The sequence below is a fragment of the Stegostoma tigrinum genome, chromosome 1, assembly GCF_030684315.1.
Source record: "Stegostoma tigrinum isolate sSteTig4 chromosome 1, sSteTig4.hap1, whole genome shotgun sequence".
In the NCBI taxonomy this organism is placed as follows: Eukaryota; Metazoa; Chordata; class Chondrichthyes; order Orectolobiformes; family Stegostomatidae; genus Stegostoma; species Stegostoma tigrinum.
Genome location: NC_081354.1, coordinates 172417436 through 172442132, shown reverse-complemented (window position 1 = coordinate 172442132; position 24697 = coordinate 172417436). Strand labels below are relative to the sequence as shown.

Sequence of the window (24697 nt, the reverse complement as noted above, 5' to 3'; positions counted from 1 at the left end):
CAAAGAATCCTATCTATTCGCCCAATTATAAAATCCCCTGCAACTACCACCTATCTTTTTGCACCCCCTACTGAATGGCCTCCTCTACCACACTGCTGTGGTCAGCTAGAATCCTCCCCACACCTCTGCTCTTCATGTGCACAGGGAGTAAGTAGCTCATACCTGATGGACAAGATCAAGAGCAGAGTGTTCCTGAATACAGAACCCCTCACTTGCAATCATACACTGCTGTCTTGGCTGACCAAATTTGAGACACTTAATCTACACGGTATGACTGCCTCCTGTAATGGGTGAAGGACAGGCAAACGAGACTGGTTCAGTAGAGGAAGCTTCCTGGGCTTGGAAAAGTTGGGCCAAAGGGCCTGTTTCCGCACTGTGTGACTTCTAGAATTCCACTAAAGGAAGTGGCCTGGGAATATTAGATACCTATGTTGGTGATCTTCCAAAATGCTAGAGAGTCTGGAATAGTTCCTGCAGATTGGAGTGTTGCAAATATAATTCCATTAATTAAAAATAGAGGGAGAGGAAAAAAGGCAGAATTACAGACTGGTTCGTCGCACATCAATGGTGGGAAAAATAAAGTGCATTTTAAAGACATGATAACATAACATTTGGAAAACATTAATGGGATTAGACAAATAAGATCATGGCTGATCTTTTCATGGACTTAGCTCCACCTACCCACCCACTCACCGTAACCTTTAGTTCATTTACTGTTCAAACATCTATCAATCGTTGCCATAAAAACATTCTATGAGGTAACCTCAACTGCTTCACTGGGCAGAGAATTCCACAGATTCACAACCCTTTGAGTGAAGAAGCTCCTCCACAACACAGTCCTAAATCTGCTTCCCCTTAGTTTGAGGCTATGCCTCCAAGTTCCAGCTTCACCGGCCAGTGGAAACAACCCACCTGCTTCTATCTTACCTGCTCCCTTCATAACTTTATGTTTCTTTCAAATTACATTTTTTTTCAAATTCCAGTGAGTATAGTCCCACTTTTACTTAGTCTCTCCTCATAAGCCAACACACTCAACTCCTGAAATCAACCTACTGAACCTCCTTGGCACCCGTTCCAGTGCTAGAATATTCTTTCTCAAGTAAAGAGACCAAAACTGTTCACAGTACTCCAGGTATGGCCTCACCAGCACCCGATACAGATACAGCATCCCTCCCTGCTTTTAAAGTCCATCTGTCTAACAATGAAGAGCAATGTTGCATATGCCTCTTAATTACCTGTTGCATCTGCAAACCAACTTTTTGTGATTCATGCACACACCTAGGTTCCTCTGCACTGGAGCATGCTGCAATTTTTCACCATTTAAATAATAGTTAATTTTGCGGTTATTCCGACCAAAATAGATGACCTCATGTGTACAAACATGGCACATTCCCTGTCTACTCACTTAACCTCTCTATATTCCTCTGCAGTCTTGAACTTTGGACAACTACATTTGGTTCTCAACTTTAAATCATTTATGAAAATTGTAAACAATTACAGTCCCAAAACTCAGAGATAGCAGGAACTGCAGATGCTGGAAACAGAGACAACACAGCAAGGAGCTGGAGGAATACAGCAGGCCAGGCAGCAACAGGAAAGTTGACATTTCAGGTCAGGACCTTTCTTCAGAGCTGGGAAGGGGTAAGGGAGCTGGGAAATAGAGGATAGAGGGGTGGGGCTAGGGAAAGGTAGGTGGCATGGTGATAGGTGAGTGCAGGCAGGAGCTAGTGGAGATTGGTCAGTGGCAAGGGTAGGGTGGATAGTTGGGGAAGATGATGGGCAGATTGTGTCAGGTCAAGGACACAGGGAAGAGAGGGAGGTTTGGATGTGGGATGAGGCTGAGGGTGGGGAGATTTTAAAACTGGTGAATTCTGTGTTCAGGCCAGTGGACTGTAGGCTCCCAAAGTGGAATATGAGGTGCTGCTCCTCCAGTTTGCGTGCGGCACTATTGTGGCAGTGTAGGAAGGTCAGGATGGACGTGTCATCAATGGAGTGGTGGTGGTGGTGGTGGTGGTGGTGGTGGTGGGGGGGGGGGGGGCGCGCGAGTTAAAATATAGTTGGTGACTGCACGGTGTTGTTGATTATTGCATACGGAGCACAGATGATCTGCGAAACAGTCCCAGATTCTACACCTGGTCTCACTGGTATTGAGGAGGCCACGTCAGGAGCAATGCATACAGTAGACAAGCGTATCACTCTCCACCACTTCCGTGATCTATAATCTGACCCCACAACCAAAGAGATATTTCCCTCCCCACCCCTATCTGCCTTTTGAAGGGACCACTCACTCTGCGACTCCCTCATTGGCTCCACGCTAACTCCAGCAAACTGGGTACCTTTCCCTGCAACCACAGAAAGTGCTACATCAGCCCTGACACCCACCCCCTTACCTCCATCCAAGGCCCAAAGCAAACTTTTCGTTTACACAGAGTTTCACCCGTACATCCTCCAAACCTGGTCTACTGTTTCCACGAGCTCGAAAATATGAACCTATCTCCTTCTTCACTATCTGTTGTGCTTCTCCCTCATTTTTCACCATGTTCCGTTTTCATTAAGCATTCATCCTACACCACTAAAATCTTTGAAATATTTTATTTTCTTTTATGACTTCCAACATTCTACCTTTATTTACCAGTTTATTGAATGGGAAAGTTTCAGAGGGATATGAGCCAAATGCTGGCAAATGGGACTAGATTAATTCAGAATATCTGATCGGTATGGGCAAGTTGCACTGAAGGGTCCATTTCCAGCTGTACAACTCTGTGACTATTATGTTCTCTAACCCTTCTCTCAATTTTAAAATAAGTTCCACTGTTATATTACAAAATCAGTCACACTACTTTTATTATCAAGCAGATGTTTTCTAGTCTATGAAACATAATAAGAGCTAAAGTGCTTCAGACATCTACAATTTCAACCTTCAGGGTCGCTGCTAAATTGCCACTGAAAGATAGATTTTCCCAAAATTCCAATTTAAATATATTCCATTGACAAATAACAGCTTTACAAATTGTTCTTTTTGTAGAAAAATAATTAAAGCCATCCATAATTTTCAGCCTTTCATTCTCTGGTTTTCTCCTTACATGTTCAAAAATTATCCATTTCTGTCCTTCATCATGATAGTTTGTAAAATTTACTAGCTATTAATCAGCCTCTTTTTTTTAATAGGAACATAGGACTTCAGAGCAGGAGCAGGCATTTGGCTCTTTGACCTTGCTTCACCATTCCAGAAGATCATGGCTGATTAGTTTGGGCTCAGTACCACTTTCTTGTCTGTACCTCATAACACTAGTCTCCACTGTCTATCAAAAATCTGAGCCCCAAATAAATTTAAAGACCCAGTCTTATTACCTTCTGAATCACAGAATTTGGGGAAAATTATTCCTTACTCTAACAACAATATTCAAACAAAATACTTATCTGTATCTGTCATAAAACGATGACTTTTAGACTTAAAACTATGGGATGTGGTTTAACCTCACAAAAGAAATGAATTGAGTGAAACTTTGAATTATTTCGAAAGCAATTACATATTCTTTCAAAGAACAGCAAGGCTGTACATTATGCTCCAGATGCAATCTCCCCACCATTCTGTATGGTAGGAGGCTGAGGGATGACTGTATAGAGGTTTATAAAATCGTGAAGGGCATTAATAAGTTGAACAGACTCGGTCTTTTATCCAAGGTAGGGGAGTCTACAACTATAGGGCATAGGCTTAAAAAGGAAGAGGGGAACAATACAAAAAAAGAGATCTGAGCAGCAACGTTTTCACACAGAGGGGACTGCGTAGAAAGAACAAGCTGCCAGGGAAAGTGGTAAAGGGCAATATAATTACAACATTTAAAGACATTTGGACAGGTGCATAGATAAAAATGGTTAGGGAATATGAGCCAAGTGCAGGCAAATGGGACTAGCTCAGTTCAGGAAGCCTGGTCAACATGGATGAATTGGGTCAAAGGGTCAGTTTCCTTGCTATATGACTCTATACCTTTACAAGTCTATACCTTTACATTCCATTCCACTGGCAACAAATGAATATATCCACTTTGCCAAATTGCTTGTTGTAGTTGCATGTTAACTTTATAACATTTGTTTATTAGGAGATAGAGAGCCCTCTGTACCGTCAAGTACTGTGATCCCTCAGAGACATACAAGTGCACAGCATGGAAACATATGCTTCAGTCAAACTCAGCCATACTGCATCAGATATCCTATATTAATCTGGTCCCACCTGCCAGCATTTGGCCCATATTCCTCTAAACCCTTTCTATTCATATATCCATCCAAATCCCTTTTAAATGCTGTACTGGTAGCAGCCTCCACCACTTCCTCTGACAGCTCATTCCATACACACACCACCCTGTGAAACAGTTGCCCCTTAGGTCTCTTTTGAATCTTTCCTCTCCCACTTTAAATTTATGCCCTCTAGTTTTGGGCTCCCCACCACCCCCAGCCCAAAGAAAAGACCTTGGCTATTTACCTTGTCCATACCCCTCATGATTCTATAAACCAACCCTCAGTCTCTGACGCTCCAGAAGAAATAGACCAGCTCATTCAGCCTCTCCCTACAGCTCAAACACTCCAACCCTGGCAACATTGTTTTAAATCTTTTCTGAACTCTTTCAAATTTGAAAACATCCTTCCAAGAGCAGGGAGATCAGAACTGCACATAGTATTCCAAAAGTGACCTAACCAATGCCCTGTTCAGCTGCAACATGGCCTCCCAACTCCTACACTCAATGCACTGACCAAAAAAGGCAAACATACCAAACGCTTTCTTCACTCTCCTATCTACCTGTGACTACACTTCCATGGTATTCCGAACCTACGCTCCAAGGTCTCTGTTCAGCAACAATCCCCAGGACCTCACTGTTAAGTGTCTAAGTCCTGCCCTAATTTGTCTTTCCAAAATTCAGCACCTCACATTTGCCCAAATTAAAATCCTCGGCCCATCGCCCCATCTGACCAGGATCCTGTTGTATTCTGAAGGACAGTGAAGGAGGTTACACTGCACCACTAATATTAGTAACAGTGTGGAGCTGGAGGAATACAGCAGGCCAGGCAGCGTCAGAGGAGCAGGAAAGTTTGACGTTTTGGGTCGGGATCATTCTTCAGAAGGATCCCAGTCTGAAACGTCAACTTTCCTGCTCCGCTGATGCTGCCTGGCCTGCTGTGTTCCTCCAGCTCCACATTGTTATCTTTAACTCCAGCATCAGCAGTTTTTATTACCTTCAATTTTGGTGTCATCTGCGAACTTACTATCCATACTCCTAATGTTCACACCCAAATCATTTATATAAATGAAGAAAAGCAGTAGACCCAGTAGTGAGCCTTCTGCACACCGCTGGTCATTGGTTTCCACGCTGAAAAGCAACCCTCCCCCACCACTTTGTCTTCTTCCTTCAAACCAGGTCTGTATCAAAATGGCCAGTTCTCCGCATATTCCATGTGATATGGCCTTGCGAACCAGTCTACCATGAGGAGCCTTGTCAAAACACCTAAGGTCCATATAGATCACATCCAACGCTCTGCCCTCAATCAATCCTCTTCGTTATTTCTTCGAAAAACCCTAATCAGTCCTTGCCTTTCCAAATACATACACATCTTGTCCATCAGGATTCCCTCCAACAACTTGCCCATCATTGGTCTATAGTTCCCTGGCTTTTCCTGATCACATTTCTTAAACAGTGACAGCATGTTAGCCAACCCGCAATCTTCTGGCACCTCACCTGCAGCTATCGATGATACAAATATTTCAGCAAAGGGCTCTGCTAATCACTTCCCAAGCTTGTTGCAGAGTTTTAACGTACATGTGATCAGGTCCCAGGGATTTTTCCATTGTCATGCATTTTAAGCCATCCAGCACCACCTCCTCTGTAATATGGACATTTTTCAAGATGTTGCGATTTTATTTCCCCACACTCCATATCTTCTGTATCCCTCTCCACTGTAAATAATGATGCGAAATATTTCTTTAGCATCTCACCCGTCTCCAGCAGTCCCACACATAGGCAGCCTTGCCAATCGTTAAGGGGCACTATTCTCTCCCTAGTTATCCTTTAGTCCTTAATGCGTTTATAATATTCCTTTGGATTCTTCTTAATCCGATTTGCCAAACCTATCTCATGTTCTCTTTCTGTCCTACTGATTTTCTTCTATAGAAAACTCCTATTGCCTTTATACACTAAGGATTCACTTGATCTCTACTGTCTACACCTTCTTTTGCTTAACCAAAACCTCAACTTCCTCTTGTCATCCAGCACCCCCTACACCTACCAGCCTTGCCTTCACCATAACAGGAACATATTGTCTCTAAACTCTGATTATCTCATTTTTGAAGGCTTCCCATTTTCCAGCTGTCTATCACTTTTGAAAGTTCTGGTCTGATAAAATTCTCAATTGGAAGAAGGCCAATCTTGAAGTTAACTTTTAGATCTGGTCTATTCTTTTCCACCATATTAAAACTAATAGAATTATAGAATAAAGAGAACAAGAACAAAGAAATTACAGTACAGGAACAGTCCCTTCAGCCCTCCAAGCCTGCACCGACACGCTGGCCATCACAACTAAAATCCCCTACCTTCCAAGGACCGTATCCCTCTATTCTTATCATATTCATATATCAATCAAGACGCCCTTTAAAAGTCACAATAGTATCTACTTCCATTACCAACCCCAGCCACCACCAACCCCCCCAACCCTGGCAGCGAGTTCCAGGCAACTACCACTCTGTGCAAATAAATGTTCCTTATACATCACCTTTAAACCTTGTCCCTCGCACCTTAAACCCATGGCCCCTGGTAACTGACTCTTCCACCGAGGGAAAAAGCTACTGACTGTCCAGTCTGTCCATGCCCTTCATAATCTTGGAGACCTCTATCAGGCCACCCCTCAACCTCCATCGTTCCAGTGAGAACAACCCAAGCTTCTCCCATGTCTCCTCGTAGCTAATGCCCACCATACCAGGCAACATTCTAGTCAATCTTTTCTGTACCCTCTCCAAAGCCACCACATCCTTTTGGTAGTGTTATGGTTGCTAGCCCCAAAGCGCTTCCTCACTGACAGCTCAGCCATCTGCCTTGCCTTGTTTCCCAAGAGTAGGTCAAAGTTTTACACCTTGTCTAGTAGGTATACCCACAGACTGGATCAAAAAAATGTCTTGTACACGCTGAACAAATTCCTCTCCTCCAAGCTCATAACACAGTGGCAGTCCAAGTCTATGTTTGGCATGTTAAAATCCCCTCCCAGAACCACCCTATTATTTTTAAGCAGATCACTAAGATCTCCTTGCAAATTTGTTTCTAAATTTCCCACTGACTATAGGAGAGCCTATAGTACAATAACGATGAGGTGATCAGCACTTTTTTTCTTTCTCAGTTACACCCAGATAACTTCCGTGGACGTATTTCCAGGAATATTCTCCCTACCTCCAGCCGTAATGTGATACCTCATCAAAAACACCACTCCCCCTCCTCTCTTGCCTCTCTTTCTGTCCTTCCTATGGCATCTATAACCGGAACATTAAGCTGCTGGTCCTGTCCATCCCTGAGTCATGTCTCCATAATTGCTATGGTATCCTGGTTTCATGCTCCCAATCATGCCGAGTTCATCTGCCTTACCTGTTAGATTTCTTGCGTTGAAAGAAATGCATTTTAATTTCTCAGTTCTGCCTCATTCTTCTCTTTTCCAGCCTGCCCTGACTGTACAACTTGCCCCTTTTCCCAACTGTATCAGTCTCAGACTTTGTTCACTAGATCCACACTATTCCTAGAGTTAAGACTGTTTAGAAAGTGTTAGGAATCAAAACTTCGAGGACACCAGATAACAGGATCACAACAAGAAGAGAGTCAGTAAATACAGGACCAAATGTGTTGTATCTGAATGTACCCAATGTGTACAAGGTAAATGAACTTGTGGCGCAGATCAGAATTGGCAGGTATAACATGGTGGGCAGAGACATGGCTGCAGGGGGATCTGGATACGGAGCTAATTATCCAAGGACATACTCCCTATCAGACAGGTGGGCAGAGGGGGTGGCGTTGTCTTATTAGTAAGACATGAAATTAAATCAAAAGCAAGAAATGTAGGGTACAGAATCTGCGTGGAGAGAGTTAAGGAACTGCAAAAGGTTAAAAAATCATAATGGGAGTGATGTACAAGCCTTCAAACAGTCATCAAGACGTGCACACAAGATACACCTGGACATAGAAAAGGTGTGTAAGAAAGGCAAGATTATAGCAATTATGGGGGATTTCAAATGCAGGTGGACTGGGAAAATCAGGTTGGTAGTGGATCACAATAATAGGATTTTGTGGAATGTCTGCCTACGAGATAGCTTTTTGGAACAGCTTGTGTTGGAGCCCACCAGGGCACAGGCAATTCTGGATTCTGCAGTGTGCCACAAGGCAAATTTGACAAGGCAGCTTGAAGTAAAGACACTTTTAGGACACAGTGACCACAATTTGACAGAATTCATTCTTCAATTTGAGAGGGAGAAGCTGGAACCAGATGTAACGGTATTATAGATCAATGAAAGCAGTTACAGAGGCATGAGGGAAGTGGTTGACTGGAACTGATTGGGGGAGGAGCCTAGCAGAAAAGGCCGTGGAACAGTAATGGTAGATGTTTCTGGCAGTAATCCAGGAGACACAGCAAAAATTTTCCCTCAGAAAAAGTGGCATACCAAAAGAATGAGGCAACCATGACTGACTGCAAAGTCAGGGTCAGCCAAAAAGCAAAAGAGAAAGCATATAATGCAGTGAAGGGTAGTGGTAAGCCAGAAGATATTGTGAGCAACTTTGGGCCCCATACCTCAGGATGGACGTACTGGCCCTGGAGCAAGTGCAGGGAAGGTTCAAGAGAATGATCCCAGGAATGAAAGGCTCAATATATGAGGAACGTTTGAGGACTCTGGGTCTATACTTGATAGATTTAGAAGGATAAGTAGGAATCTAATTGAAACTTACAAAATATTGAACAGCCTAGACAGAATGGACATTGGGAAGATGTTTCCATTAGTAGGAGGGACTAGGACCCAAGGGCACAGTCTTACATTATAGGGGAGACCCTTTAGAATGGAGATGAGAGGAAACTTCTTTAGCGAGAGAGTGGTGAATCTATGGAATTCATTGCCACAAAAGCCTATGGGGGCTAGGTCATTGAGTATATTTACGAAAGAGATAGATCGGTTCCAGATTGCCAAGGGGCTCAAACGTTACAAGGAGAAGGCACAAGAATGGGGTTGAGAAATATATAAGCTATAATAGAATGGCAAAGCAGACTGCATGGGCTGAATGGCCTAATTTCTGGTCCAGTGTCTAATGGTCTTACGTCCCTCTAAATCTTTCCTATACAAATATCTTTCAAATGTTGTATTTCTTCTCACCTCCACCACTTCTGGCAGCTTGTTCCATTTATGCAGCACCCATTGTGGGTGTCCACCAGGTCCTATTAGATCTTTCCTCTCTCACCTTAAACCTATGCCCTCAACCTCTGGTCTCCCCTATCCTGGGAAAAAGGCCTTGGTCACTTATCTGTGTCCATAATTTTATAAACCTCTGAAGTCATCCTTTTAGTATCCTATGTTCCAGAGAAAAAGAAATCCCAGCCTATCCAGCCTCTCCTTTTGTTTCAGACATTGTAGCCTGAGCAATATTCACACAGTATTTTTAATCAAAGAACAATAGAGTACAGGAACAGGCCATTCAGCCCTCAAAGACTGCACTGAGGCATTTTGCCCTTCCAAACTAAAAGTGCCTTCACTTACAGGATCTGATTCCCTCTTTCCCCTTCCTGTTGATGTATTTGTCCAGTACTACTTGAGTGCTGCAATATTGACTGCTTCCATCAACTCTGTGGCAGCTCATCACCCTTTGAGAAAATTTGCCTCAGACATCTCAAATTCCACACTCCCCAACACACCTTAAATAGGTGTCCCCTACAGTTGATCCCTTTACCCAGGAAAATGCCTCATGGTTTCCACTCTATCCATGCCATTCACAATCTTATAACCAATCAGGTTGCTCCTCAACCTCCTGCATTCCAGTGAAAATAAACGTCGTCTATCTAACCTTTCTTCATAGCTAAAATCCCTCATGTCAGACAACATCGCGGCAAACCTTTTCTGTATCCTCTTCAAAGTATCCACATCCTTCTGGTAGTCTGATGACCAGAACTGTGCAAAAATATTCCAAGTGTGGCCAAACTGAAGTTCTATAAAGTTGCAGCATAACTTGCCAATGGTATACTCAATGACCCTTCCAATGAAGACAGACATGCCATAGGCCATTTTTTTTTTAAAAATCTACCTGCGCTGCCATCTTCAGTAATCTATGGATGTGCACACCCAGAACCATCTGCATATCAATACTCCCAAGGGTTCTGCTATTCACCATATAAATTTCCACCTATGCTTGAGTTTCCAAATAGCAACACTTCACAAATTGTTCCCGATTGAACTTCATCTGTCATTTTTCTGTCCATGCCGCCTACTGATCTACATCCTATTGTATCTTCTGACAATCCTCCTCACTATCGACAACTCCAACAACCTTAGTATTGATCATAAACTTCTTAATTAGACCAGCCATGTATTCCTCCAAACTATTTATTTATGCAGACCACAAACAGCAGAGGTCCCAGCACTGATCACTGAGGAATACAACTAGTCACAATCCTCCACTACCTTCTATCTCCTGTGACTTAGCCTATTCTGTGTCCAACTTGCCAGCTCACCCCGATATCACAAAACTTCACTTTTTGTACCAGTCTGCCACGAGGGGCCGTGTCAAAGGCTTTATTGACATCCATGTAGACAATAATTGCTTCTCCTTCATAGCGAATAGAACAATACAGCGCAGAACAGGCCCTTCGGCCCTCGATGTTGCACCGACCTGTGAACTAATCTAAGCCCCTCCCCCTACACTACATCTTCCAAATGCTTATCACCTCCTCAAAAAATTCAATCAAGTTTGAGGGACGATCTCCCCAACACATGACCGTGCTATCTATTGTTACTAAGTCCATTTGTGTCTAAACAAGTATAGATTTTGTCCCCGAGAACCTTATTCATAACTTCCCGACCACCAACATGAAGCTGACAGACCTGTAATATCCTGGATTATTCCTGCAAAAATTCTTAAAACAATGAGATAACATTGGCTATTCTCCTGGCCTCTAGGACCTCATTTGTGACCAAAGATGATACACAGGTGCCTGTCAATGCTCCAGCAATTCGCTTTCTTGGTCCCTCAATATTCTGGGATAGATCCCATCAGGACCCATGGCCTGAGATGCTGCTTGGCCTGCTGTGTTCATCCAGCCTCACATTTTATTATCTTGGAATTCTCCAGCATCTGCAGTTCCCATTATCTCTGACTCATCTACCTTAATGCTTTTTAAGATGAACAATACCGCTTCCTTTTTAATAGCAACTTAGCTTAGAAATTCAACACTTCCTTCCTTGAGATCATTCTCCACAAGTTCTTTTTCTTTGGTGAATACTGACACAAAGTATTCGTTTAGGACTTCACTTACCTCTTCTGGCTCCATACAGATTTTCTTCTTTGTCCGTGAAAGGGCCAACCCCTTCCCTGGCAATCCTCTTGCTTTTTGTACATGTATAACAAACCTTAGGATTCTCATTAATCTTGATTGCTAATGACTTTTCATGATCCTTTTTAGCCCTTCTAATTCCTCGTTAAAGTATTTTCCTACTTTCCATATATACTTCAAGGGTTTCATCAGTTTCCATCCTCTTAGACCTTGTGTATGCTTCCTTTTCCTTTATGACCAAGGTCATAGCATCCCTGTCTCTTCCAACGTGCACCCAAGGTTCATCCAACCTGCCATACTTGTCCAATCAGTGATAAGGACATTAGTTATTGCCTATTCCTAGCTGCCCCTTGAGAAGGTGCTCATGAACTGCTGCAGTCCATTTGGTGTTGATTTCTCCACCATGCATTTAGAGGAGAAGTTCCAGGATTCGGATTCACTAACAGTGAAGGAACATGACATATTTTCAAGGCAGGATGATGAGTGGCTTGTAACAGAATCTGTGTTACATCAGGCATTGTACTTCATATTTTATCACTTTTTCCTTCTTTACAATAAAAAGTACATAGAGTTTAAACCACTGTGGGAACTCCAGAGGTCATGAAAGATACAAACTTGTTTGCTTTAAATATAAATTTCAGGTGATTTCTTCTGTATGGAAGAAATTTTTGTTAGGATGTACTTTTGTATGCATGAGAGTGTGCTTTGAAAAATCTTGAGAAGATTGCATTCTAATGCAAACCTTGTCTTTATTGATTATTCTTGCAACTGACATTTCAGCACAATTTGGTATCCTACTTCTGTCTTTAAAAACAGACAATATAAAAGTTATACCTGTTTACAGCAAATTTACTTTTTTCTCTAAGAAAATATTTCAACAGTTGGACATGTCATTTCAATGGATACCATATGAAACACCCTTCATTACTGTGAGACAAAGGAAATTAAAGAGTGCGGAAACAGCTATTTAATCTAACCAATTTGTGTAAGTATTTTAACTTTATTTGAACCTCTTCCAATCCTTCTGATCTTAATCCTTACGTATAACCCATCATTCCCTCTCCCTCACAAACTGAAACTGAACCACAGCTCAAACTGTGAAGATTTGTTACATGATGAGATATTAGTAATATGTAATATATACAGACCCATGTTCAGCACCTGCTGCCACAAGATGAACAAGAACAAACATACGGCAGTGGATTCTGCTGGCACCATTGTCCCTTGTGCCAAAACATCACTATTCATTCTCTGGCCTTTTTGTGTCCAAAAGCCAGAATGTGAATGAAGTGGTCAGTGATGTCTGGGACAAGGAATCATTACCTTTGGATCACCAGCAATTAGGGACCCCATAATATCCAATACTGTGTGTTTTACTGTGGGTTTGTGTGTAATGTTTCCTTTTAAAATGACCTCACATCAGTGGTCTTGCAGTCCTTTACTCAGAGTTAGGGACACCTACCCTGCCCAGCCAGGTGTGGTCACATCCATTTTCTTCACCATTGCTTACATTCAAAATCCAGCTTGATGAAATCTACAGTCTTTACAGCCTTGGTTCAACCAGGTACAAAATAGCTGAATTCCAGAGGTGACATAACATCAAGATCACACTTAAGCAAGTGTGGTATTAAGGAGACCGAGCAAAACTGCAATCAATGGGCATTAGAGGGCAAGCTGGTTGGAGTCATACTTGACACACAAACTTGACGAAATTTGTTGGAGGTCAGTCATCTCTGAAGGAGCTCTTCAAGGTAATATCTGAGGGCCCAACCATCTTCAGCTGCTTCAATGACTTTCCCTCCATCTTTAAGGTCACAATTGAGGATGTTTACCTATGACCATACAATGTTCGTCACCATTCGCTTCTCTTCAGAACCTGAGGTAGTCCGTATTCAAATGCAACAGGATCTAGACAATATCCAAGCTTGGGCTGACAAATGTCAAACAAATGCCTGCCTCTTTTAAGAAGCAATCTAATTTTCACCACATGACATTCAATGGCAATACCATCACTGAATCCCCCACTATCAACATTGAGGGTGTTACCATTGACCAGAAACTAAACAGGGCTCGCCATACAAATACAATGGTGACAAGAGCTGGTCAGATGCTAGGAATATTGCAGCTAGCAACTCACCTTCTGGCTCCCCAAAGCATGTCTACAAGTTAAAAGCCAGGAGTATGATGGAATATTCCCCATTGCCTGGCTAGGTGCAGCTCCAACAATACTCAAGAAGCTTAACACCATCCAAGACAATGCAGCTGGTTGCTTGGTTGGCACAGCATCTATAAACATTGACTCTCTTGACCACTGACATACAGCAGCATGGTACGATCTACAGAATGCACCACAGAAATTCAAAACGTCTTTAGATGACACGTTCCAAACCCACAACCACTACAATCTAGAAGCAGACATATAGGAAACCCACCACCTTCAGGTTTACCCTCTGAAATAACTGCTCAGAGGCTGGTATCACATCACTAAGTCAACCCTTAATATACTTATGCAACAAACACTGGGTGTGGCCAGCCAGCTCGGAGAGTCAGTCAGTCACCTGAACGGAAGAGATTCTAATCTCCTGGTTAATTTTTTCTCTTTTTTCCCCCCTTTTTCATTTTTTCCCCTTCTTTTCTTTCACGTGCAGTCTTGAGACATAGTTAAAAAAATCACCAGGTGTTCAAATAACTTCATTAACCATACCACCACCAGGAAAATCACCCATCTGACCAAAGCATCAGTACCAAGCACAGTTTCTGTACAGGAAATGCCCATGTAAAAGAAAAAGTCAGGAGGGTATTGGTCAAATCAAAATTGAGATTTTGGGAGACACAACGCAATCAACACCCTCCGGAGCCTACCTCTCCCATAGCGCCAAAAGGCAGTTGAGCTGGGAGTCCGTGAACCACTGCAATCTGCAGTTACGTGGGACTGCTGCGTGCAATACCGTCTACCCTGATGCACGTCATGTGTCCCTTCTCCAGGGACACCTGGGTGCAGATGCAGCCACAGAAGTGGAAAAGGCAGTCAGCTATAACAAACCCTTCCACAGCCCACTGTCTGGACCTATTAATGGCCAGCTTGGCCAGGCCCACCAGCAGGCCCACAAGGAGATCCTCTGTCTTGTCAGCCCCCCCTCTGTACTGGGTGTCCAAAGATCACGAGCTTGGGCTGAAGTGCAACCAAAAACACTGAAGGAGGTCTTTGGAGGTAACTGAGAAGGGAGTGCAAGCACCCACACGCAATATATGCATGGTTCACAGACTCCATAGCACCAAACAGGCAGTTGGGTTGGGAGTCTGTGAACCACTGCAATCTGCAGTTACGTGGGACTGCTGCGTGCAATACCGTCTACCCCAGATCCCCGAGGGAAAGAGGGAGGACTCCCGCGTAGTGTGCCCTCCACTGGGAATCCCTGATGCCCAGTGGCAAATGGGCATGCCAAGGCGTGTCCAAGCGAGGATGAAGGAGACAAGGTGAGTGTGTACAGCAGCAGTCTGTACAGGGCTCACTGTTTTACATTTTTAAAAGATACAAAGATCAAATTCCAGAGGTGGCTCAGGTTGTGGGGCACAATCTCCTGGGGGAGACACAGGATCCTGGACTCCGTGTGAAATTCCTTCTGAGCAGGGATGCATACAGACAGAACCCCAGTGCACACCTGAGGGTCCAACTGGTGCACAACATCAGATCCGAGCACCATTGTTTTGTGGCGCTGAATGACAGTGGGCACAAACCGGATATCTACTGCAGACCTGCATGCCAATTCCTGATGCAGCATCCAGCCGAGCGCGTCCCAGACTCTGGTCACCCCCACTGCCATGACCCTCACCTCCAACAGCCAGTCAAACCGGTGACTACAGAGGTGCAATTCCTGAACAGCAGCTCTCTGACAATTGTCACCATTCCTGCCAGAGGATAGGCACGATGCGAGTCGCCCACGTTCCAGTGATCAGATCCTGGTAAAAGACGGGCAGCATTCCAAGAGGGACCTCCAAACCGTCACGGTCAATAAACAGCAGCTAAATGTCATATTTGAGGTTACGCACCTGGTGGAAAAAATACATCACCAGGGCAGGCTACCTTGAAGGAGGCTCAACGTAAAAGGTAAAGAAGCCTGTACCATCCACAAGGTGTAATGCAGCAACTCATGAAGCCTAGTTTGACAGAACCTTCAAAACTCAAGCTCTGCAACCTAGAAGACCAAGGCAGCAGATGCACTGGAGCATCAATACCTGCAAGCTCCCCTCCAAGATATATAACATTCTGACTGTTCCTTCAGTCTCTAATCAAAACCTGTAACCCGTTCCTTATATCCAACAACAGCAGAACAAGGCAGCACCTTACCACCAATTTTGAGGGCATTTAGAGATGGGCAATAAATGCTGGCCTTGCCGAGACACCCATATCCTATCAATAAATGAAGAAAACTATTGGTCCATGTGGCATAAAAAATAGAAGCGGGGAATAGGCTATTTGATTCCTTGTGCTTGTTCCGCCATTCATTATGAACATGGCTGATCATTGAAGGTAAATACCTTAATTCAGCCCTCCTACCACATCCCTCAATCCCTTTAGCCACAAGAGCTATGCCTACCTCCATCTCGAAAACACAATGTTTTGGCTTCAACAACCTTGTGGTAGAGAATTTCACAGGCTCATCACTCTGGAGTGTGACTCCTGCCCCAAAACAATTGAAACAGAAAGGAAAGTAACATATGAAAGCTGTGACTACCAGAACTACCGACTGCTCAAATGTAGTATTTATTTGTATGACAAACTGATAATTCAGATGTTTATCCAAAAGCACTCTCCACTACATTTAAAAAAAAACTTTACACTTCCCACATAATGAATTTATTTTCACAGTAAAATGAATATCCAATTTCACAATAAATTACGATGCTCTGCAAAGTTCTAAGGGTCGGGTCGGGTCACCGGACCCGAAACGTTAACTTGTTTTCTCCTCCACAGATGCTGCCAGACCTGCTAAACTTTTCCAGCAACTTTTTTTTTGTTCCCAAGTAAGGAAGGACATGATAAGTGAACCAGATGTGTTGTTCCTGGTAAACGATGGTTTCTTGGACAATATTTTTAAAGCCAGATTTTTTTTATTGATTTCAAATTCCAAAATCTGCCAAAGCAGGAATCAACCCAAAGACCCTAGAATATTACTTGGATCTAAGGATTAATATTCTAGTGATAATACCACCCTGCTATCACCTCCCCTAACCCATCTATCTTAACAGTAAAGGAAAATACAGGTAAGATTGCAATCAAGGGAAAAACTACTCGATTAATTCAGACAATACCCATATTTAATCAAGGTAAAACAGTTGAACATTGACCACTAACTCTTTCATAATACCATTTGCAAATAACCACAAGTGAAATTATTTGTATCAATACTGCAAACTAAGCTATTAATAAAAGGCAAAATAAACATATCCTATTTGAATTACTCAGCAGCTTTCACTTTGGAATATTCAGGCAAACATTTTAAGAAGTCAACTTTACAAAGTAAGTACTCTCAGTTCAATGTGGTCAATAATGAATATATTTATAATATTGAAGTTTGAGCTATATTAATGATTTAGAAGAGTTAAACCCTAGTTACAGTAATAGCAAAATACTGTGGATATGTTTAGGATATGTTTATTTTGCCTTTTATTAATAGCTTAGTTTGCAGTATTGATACAAATACTGTGGATGCTTGTTTTTTTTCTTATTTCAGATTACAAATGCTTGAGAAATTTTGTAGTCAGGCAGCATCTGCAGAGAGATCCAATGTTTCAGGTCGATAACTTTTTTGTATGAACCCAAAAAGAAAGGGAAATGTAGGAGTTTGTCAGTAGAAGGGTGGAAGGAGGCAAGAATAACAAAACGAAAAAATTCTGATAGAGTGGATGCCAGTGGAGATTAAATAATGATGATTACATGATGCAATAGCCAGAAGGAGTTATAATGGAGATATTGAAGAGAAAAAGGTTGTGTCCACAGGACATGAACTACTATGTGCAAACTATTTCTAAGCGACATAATAGGATAAAGAACGAGTGAAGATGAAGACAACCCCAACAAAATGAATTATATGAAAGGAAAATGTGGAACAAGATTGAGGCAAGATAATTTAAAGTTCTTCAACTGAACGTTCAGTTCAGCAGACTGTAGCGTCCAGAGTCAAACGATATGTACGGCTCCTCAGCTTGTGTGAGCTTCATGAGAACAATGCCATGAGCAAAATTGGTCAGCATTGGACCAAGTTAGATACTAAAATTGACAATCAAGCAGAAGTTCAGGGTCAAACATGTAAAGAGATCAGAGATGTTCTCCAATGCAATTATCTGGCTGCATGTGATATGGAATGGACGAAAAGACACAGGAGCAGAAGGAGGCCATTCAGCCCATTGACTCAACTCCATGATTTTAAAAGATCATTGTTGATTTGATAACCCAAGTCCTCTAAGAATCTTGTATATTTTTCATTTTTCCAACAAGTACAACATCTCCTCATAAGACAAGCCCTTCATACCTGGTATCAGCCCAGTGAATGTTCTTTGGACTGCCTCCAATGTGAATGTACTTCTCCTTAGGTAAGGGACCCAAAACTATTCACAAAATTCCACCATGGTCTTATTAGTGCATTGTACAGTTTTAGCAAAATGCCCTGACTTCTAGGTTTCATTCCCTTTGAAAGGAAAGCCAACATTCCATTTGCCTTACCTTTCACCCATCGACTTTCTGGAAGAATCGTGGCGTTTCCTCCCTGAGAGTCTAACTACAGCACAGCAACTGCAGCAGTTCAAGGCAACAAGTCATCATTACTTTATCAAGGGCAACGAGGCATGTTGACAGTGAATGCCGGCCAGCCAGTGACACCCACATCCAATGAATGAATAAAAACTTGTTTTGGACTGTTTGAGATTCATAACTGAAGACTTCCAAATCTGTTTAACTTTCTGCAGTCGTTCTCCATTTAAATAATATTCAATTCTTCTATTCCTCCTGCCAAAATAACCTTACATTTTGCCACATTACATTCAATCAACTAAGCTTTTGCCTACTCATTTGATCTGTCCATATCCAACTGCAGACTCTGTCTCGTCTTCACCACTTGCCTTCCAAATGATTTTTGTGTCATCCGCAAATTTGGCTGTAATACATTCACTTTCCTCGTCCAAGTCATTAACGTATATTACAAATAATGGTGGCCACAGCACTGATTACAGTGGCACACCACAGGCTGCCTGCTGAAAATGCTCCCCTTATCGCAACTTTATTTGTTAGTCAGTCCGCTATCCATCCTAATATACTCCCACAAATGCCACGAGTTCTTATAATATAGACTCTGTGTTGCAAATTAGGCTTTGTAGCAATTAATACAACCAAACAGCTTGCTACTCCATTTCAGGGGACAAATGAAAGTCAACCACATTGCGATGGGTCTGAAGTCACATGTTGGCCAGACCAGGAAAGGCAGGCAACCTCCCTTCCATTAGTTTTTCTAACAATTGTCAATGATTTTGTGGTCATCAGTAAATTCTTAAATATCAGACTTTATGGAATTCAAATTCCACCATTAGCCTTGGCACAATTCAAACTCAAGTCCCGAGAACATCAGAGATAATGGGAACTGCAGATGCTGGAGAATCCGAGATAACAAAGTGTGGAGCTGGATGAACATAGCAGGCCAAGCAGCATCTTAAGAGCACAAAAGCTGACATTTCAGGCCTAGACCCTTCTTCAGAAAAGGGGGATGGGGAGATTTCTGATTAATAGTCTCCTATGATAACACCACTAGGCCAGCACCTCCCCTGAGGCCTTCTGAAAATCTAGCTATATTGCATCCAATGCTCCCTCTTTATCTACCTTGGTTGTTAACATCCTCAAAGAATTCTACTAAACTTCTCAGGCATGGCACCACCTTCATGAAGCAATATTGACTCTGCTTGATCCCTACAGAAAGCTGAAACAGGGTGACAGGCAAAGATGCACTTGATGGGCACATCACACTGGATCTGGCAGAAATGACAGAGAATGATCCGTTTAATACAGAGGCCATACAGTGATAGGGGAAAACAAGCTTTTACTTGATTTCTGATGAAAAATATCAATCTGAAATGCTAATTCTGTTTGTCCGCATAAATCCTACCTGACCCACCAAGTTGGAGAAAGCTAGCAACTGAATAGTTACATTGTTATAAGTATAAATACTGGCACAGGGCAGAAGCTGCAGATAGCAAGTTCTGCACTTCTGCAATACATTCCGGACAAAACTGAGTTACACTGCTCTGGAATGTTACTATTGTCAAAATATTACTAATGAGATTAATGGATATTATTTTTAAAATGAGGTGATGCATCTGCACATATGCATTGTGACAGTTACAAACTGTATATATCTTTAATCAGAGGTGTCAATCAGCAGAGTGGACTTTACAGGGTGGATCTGGGAAACTTTCTCAACAGTTGAGGGGAGCACCCAACAAGTTCAAGTAACTGTTTCTATCACAAATGGGAAATCAAACTCATCCAAAGATTGCACAGCACATTGGATTGTTTATGGTAAAAGACTGCATGCTTAAATCAGCATAAAAGAGAAATGTTCCTTTGTTCTTTAAGTTCCAAGTTGCTTGCAAAATTAGTTATAAGTTAATAGCACTTATGGATATTTGTTATAGTAAAAACCTTAAATCAATATCATTATAGGTTTTACAGCTGTTAATTGGAAATTCAATGTTTTTTCTTAATCGTTATCGATCTTCAGGGATTATAGCAGTGCAAAAATTCAAATACATTCAAAAGTTTCAAACGTAGGTCAGTAAGTAAAGAACATTGATAAGGTGAAAACTGCATGCAATTTGTTACTACTTTAACTAATCCTCGTGCCCATCAGGTTACAAGTCCCAAATCCTTAAGTAAACACTTCAGTGCAACAATGCAATTCAAATCAACACAAAATTCTGGAAATGTTTGTCAGTATCTATGATGATTAAATTAGAATTACTTTTCTGGTTCATGGGATAAAGATCACAGCATTTCTTTATTTTTAACCAGTGAGAAAAGGCCACAAACGTATTATTAGATCTCCCTTTTCCTGGTAACTGTAGTCAAACTTGACACCTATTAGGATCCAAGATTTTGAATGTTGAATAAAACTAATTCCCTGAGCAAAGAAAATCTGTTGATCATAAATTGTGCACTGGAAATTGTGCATCAACATGTGATCCAAATCCTCATTCCTAATTAAAAGACATGAACACAAGTTGCTGTGACTAGAAGACAGGAATTAGCAAATAATTTTTAATTGTTCAGCTAAAATATGGGATAGGATAGCAAAGTGTGGAGCTGGATGAACACAGCAGCCAAGCAGCATCTTAGGACCACAAAAGCTGACAGTTTGGATCTAGACCCTGCTGATGAAACCCGAAACATCAGCTTTTGTGCTCCTAAGACGTTGCTTGGCCTGCTGTGTTCATCCACCTCCACACTTTGCTATCTCGGATTCTCCAGCATCTGCAGTTCCCACTATATGGAATAGGATAAGGTAGGTTGTGGGTCCGGGTAGGATGCTCTTCAAATGGGCCAAATAGCCTGCTTGTACGGATTCTAAAAATTCTATTCTATGGAAATCCAAACATCATTGGCATAATGTCCAAGGTACTTACATCAAATTCATTCAATGCTGCAGCCAGCTCACCAATGCCAATAGGTCCATGTTTGTCATCTGGCACTGAAGTAGACTGGGCTGCATTTGAAATTCCAGCTATAGCCTCTTGTACTTGTTTGAAGACATAATCGCGATTCACTCTGGTAGCAGCTACATCAGGGTGTCGGAGAAATGCTTGGGAGGCAGTATAGAGCATTGTTGCATTCTTCTTCAAAGCACCCCGAGCTGCTGCCATTTCATCCCTCGAGTGAAGATCTTTCAGTTCCTGCAATTGGGAAACAAAATCAGTATGTACAGCTTTTTAGCAATTAACATTTTTTGCTTCTCTGCTAAGAGATAGATAGCATAAACTGTTGGGAATAGAGGCATTACAATTTAAGAGCATTAATGCTAACACCATGAATGTTGATAGTAAGAAATTCAACAACGAATCAAGCGGAGATTATTAGACTGTCCTTTGACGGAGATGGTCTTTGCCTGCTACTTTTGTGTTGCAAATATTACTTGCCCCTTCACAGCCCAAACATAGTCAAATGTTGCGACTTTTCTGTATTTGAACACAGTATCTGAGTTCTCGCAAATGTTTTAATCCATTTAATCACATAATATGGTGATGATGGTTAAACCAGCATTTATTGCCTATCCCTAACTGCCTGTGTGGTAGTTCTTTTAACATGACCGGGCATTGCACACCAACTACCACACAGTCTAGGCAAATTAAGATGTTGGCCCACTGTTTGGGATAACTGATAACCCAAAACAGCAATTCTCACTACCCAAATTAACCTATTACTTTCCTGTGACACCGATTTCTGCCTAAACATAGCTCTAATGCTCCACAAGCAGTAGCAGCAACTAACCCTGAACCCTGCTGAACTCTCACTCTCTTTTTCAAAAAAAAACCCTGCAAGTTCTCTAACATCTTGCTCTTTCGCATGGAGGATTTTTTTAAAAAACTCATCCTGCAGTCCTTCAAAGTCTCTCTCTGGATTCTTCTTTTACTCATTCTTCTAACTAGAATTGACTGGTGCTGAACGTCTGCGGGTTCAACTTTTGCCTGTTCTTCTGACTGATGGTTACTACCAGCAGGTCCTCCTTTCACTCACTCTTCACCTACAGAGTGGTGGAAACAATGAAACTTGATACATCAGCAAGTTGTAGTGATGAAAGAATTGAAACATCAATGGGTAAACCAGATTAGCATGCAGGAGAAAGGAAAGGAGGAAAGAATGAGAATTGTGAGATGTATAATCACTGTTAGGGACATGTTCCACCAAATGATCAGCTGCTGTAATGTAAATACTCTGTAATTTTGCAGCAAGTCTAAGCAAATGGAAAAAATAAATACTGATTCATGCCAGTCACACAAATTTGAATTCCCTACACTTAACTACCTAAACATACAGCTTTAAAAAAAACTAGGCTACTTCTCCGGGTTAGAAAACCTTTAAAATTTTCCACTGAGGCTGCTAGAAAATTAATCTAACTAACTTGGTGCTTTCACCTTAGCAAAATTACATACTGTGTGTGATGAACTCAGCATTTTTTAGTCATACCTGCTGTCTTCTAGCAGCCACATAATTTAGTTTGACCATCTCCTTCCCAAATTCCTTGAAGCGACTGGCCAGATCCTGCTCATTGGTGGCATTCTTCACAGCGTCCAAAGATTCCTCTACCTGTTAGTTGTGGTTGAGACATAATGCCTTAAGTTGAAGTGCACTATTTTATAAATGCTAAATTTATGAGAGGTTCAAGTCACACAATGTTATAAATAAATATTGAGACATTTCATAGGAGCTTGGGTCAAAGCTTTTATAGTAATAATATTTTCTCTCTGGTCATTTAACTTGCACGTGCAAGTAATATTTTTACTGTCAGTTTATGAATTACTGTAATGTGTGAATGTTAAGACAATTAATATGTTAAACATGATTAGCTAATTGAAATCATCAGTAAAATCTTACAATTTTTAAATGAGTTAAAAGCCTCATGACATCCGCCATGTCAGCAAGGATCAACAAACGTGTTACACCAGAAAGCAGAGCACGTGCTGCCCGAACCATGGTTCCACGCTTTACTGAAGAGCAGGGGTCTTCTGCAAACTCTGCAGATGCAATTCTCATACTTTCTCCTAGAGAGAGAAGATAGAAACAGACTTAGAAATGAATTAGTTGCTTGTAATTCAAGGCTCAAAAAAATCCAAAGGGCTTCACTGTATCCTAAATAACTCGCCAACATTCCGACTATGCCCTGACATTTTAAGTACTCATTCAGGCAGCACATTCAATATTTCTACAATTTAGGATGAAATTACTGCAGATGCTGGAATCTTGCACTGATGACAAAAACTGCTGGAAATTGCAGCATTTCATCAGAGTTGACATGAAGCGTGGAGGGGACAGCATTTGTATAAACTCAAAACATAACCTTGCTCTCTCCAAGGATTCTGCCTGACCCGCTACGATTTCCAGCATTTTTTAATCTTCAGCTTCACATTTTTACCATCCTCTTGGTGAGAAAATTCTCTCTCAGATCTCCCCTAAAGCACTTGCTCCTTATCTGAAAAAGTCTGCCCTCTGGACCTGGACAAGTTTGCCACACGGAAGGGATTCCCTCAATCTACTCAGTCTGTATCTCTCGAAGTTTGTACATTTCATTCAGATTCATCCAAGGAAAACAAATCTTTCACTTCATACAACTTCCCCCCAGGCCCAGCCGACATATTGTGCACGTTACAACCAGAAGCAGGTCGTTACCGTGCCACGTGTCGTTCGTTCGTTCGTTTGTTCGTTCGTTCATTGATTTTATTTGATTTATTATTGTCACATGTACTTAGGTACAGTGAAAAGTTTTGTTCTGCATGCTGTACAGGCAGATCATACCAAAGATCATAGGGTGGCATAACACAGCAAGGAATCTAAAGTCATGGTTACAAAGGTGGTGTACAAAAAGCAAGATCAATATTAGATGTGAAATTTGAGAAGTCCACTCTGGAGTCTAATAACAGACAGGAACAAGCTGTTCATAAGCCTGTGGGTACGTGCGATAAATCTTTTGTGTCTGATAGCAGAGGTTTGAAGAGATTAGAATTGGGGTGAAAGGGGTCTTTGACAATGGCTGCCTTGCCAAGGCAGCGAGAAGTGTATTTGGAGTCAATGGATGGCAGGTTGGCTTGCATGATGGACAGTGGTACATTCACAACTCTCTGTTGATTCTTAGAATCCTGAGCAGAGAGGTTGCCAAACCAAGCCACGATGCATCCAGATAGAATGCTTTCTATGGCGCATTTATAAAAGTTGGCGACAGTGTAGGCTCTACTCTCTGGAAGAGCATCTCTGCTCATCCCTAATCGTCCCTGGGAAGATAAGCCGTCTTCTGAACCACTGCAGCCTATTTGGAGTATGTAATGCACGGGCCGGAGTTCCAGGATTCTAATGCTGTAACACTGAAGGGAAAGGTACTTGATAAGTTAC

The 24697-nt window shown here is 41.9% G+C and overlaps 1 protein-coding gene across 5 annotated transcripts in view; it reads right to left on the bottom strand.

The window, feature by feature from the left end:
• ctnna2 (catenin (cadherin-associated protein), alpha 2) overlaps positions 1 to 24697 on the bottom strand; it is a 1331223-nt gene that overhangs the window by 1103747 nt on the left and 202779 nt on the right. For all 5 annotated transcript variants that reach the window (XM_059650313.1, XM_059650312.1, XM_059650318.1 and 2 more), the window contains exons 4-6: positions 23189 to 23355; positions 22781 to 22900; positions 21223 to 21489 (exon numbers count right to left, since the gene is read on the bottom strand). In XM_059650313.1, coding sequence (XP_059506296.1) covers positions 21223 to 21489; positions 22781 to 22900; positions 23189 to 23355 — 554 coding nt within the window. The remainder of the gene's footprint in view (positions 1 to 21222; positions 21490 to 22780; positions 22901 to 23188; positions 23356 to 24697) is intronic.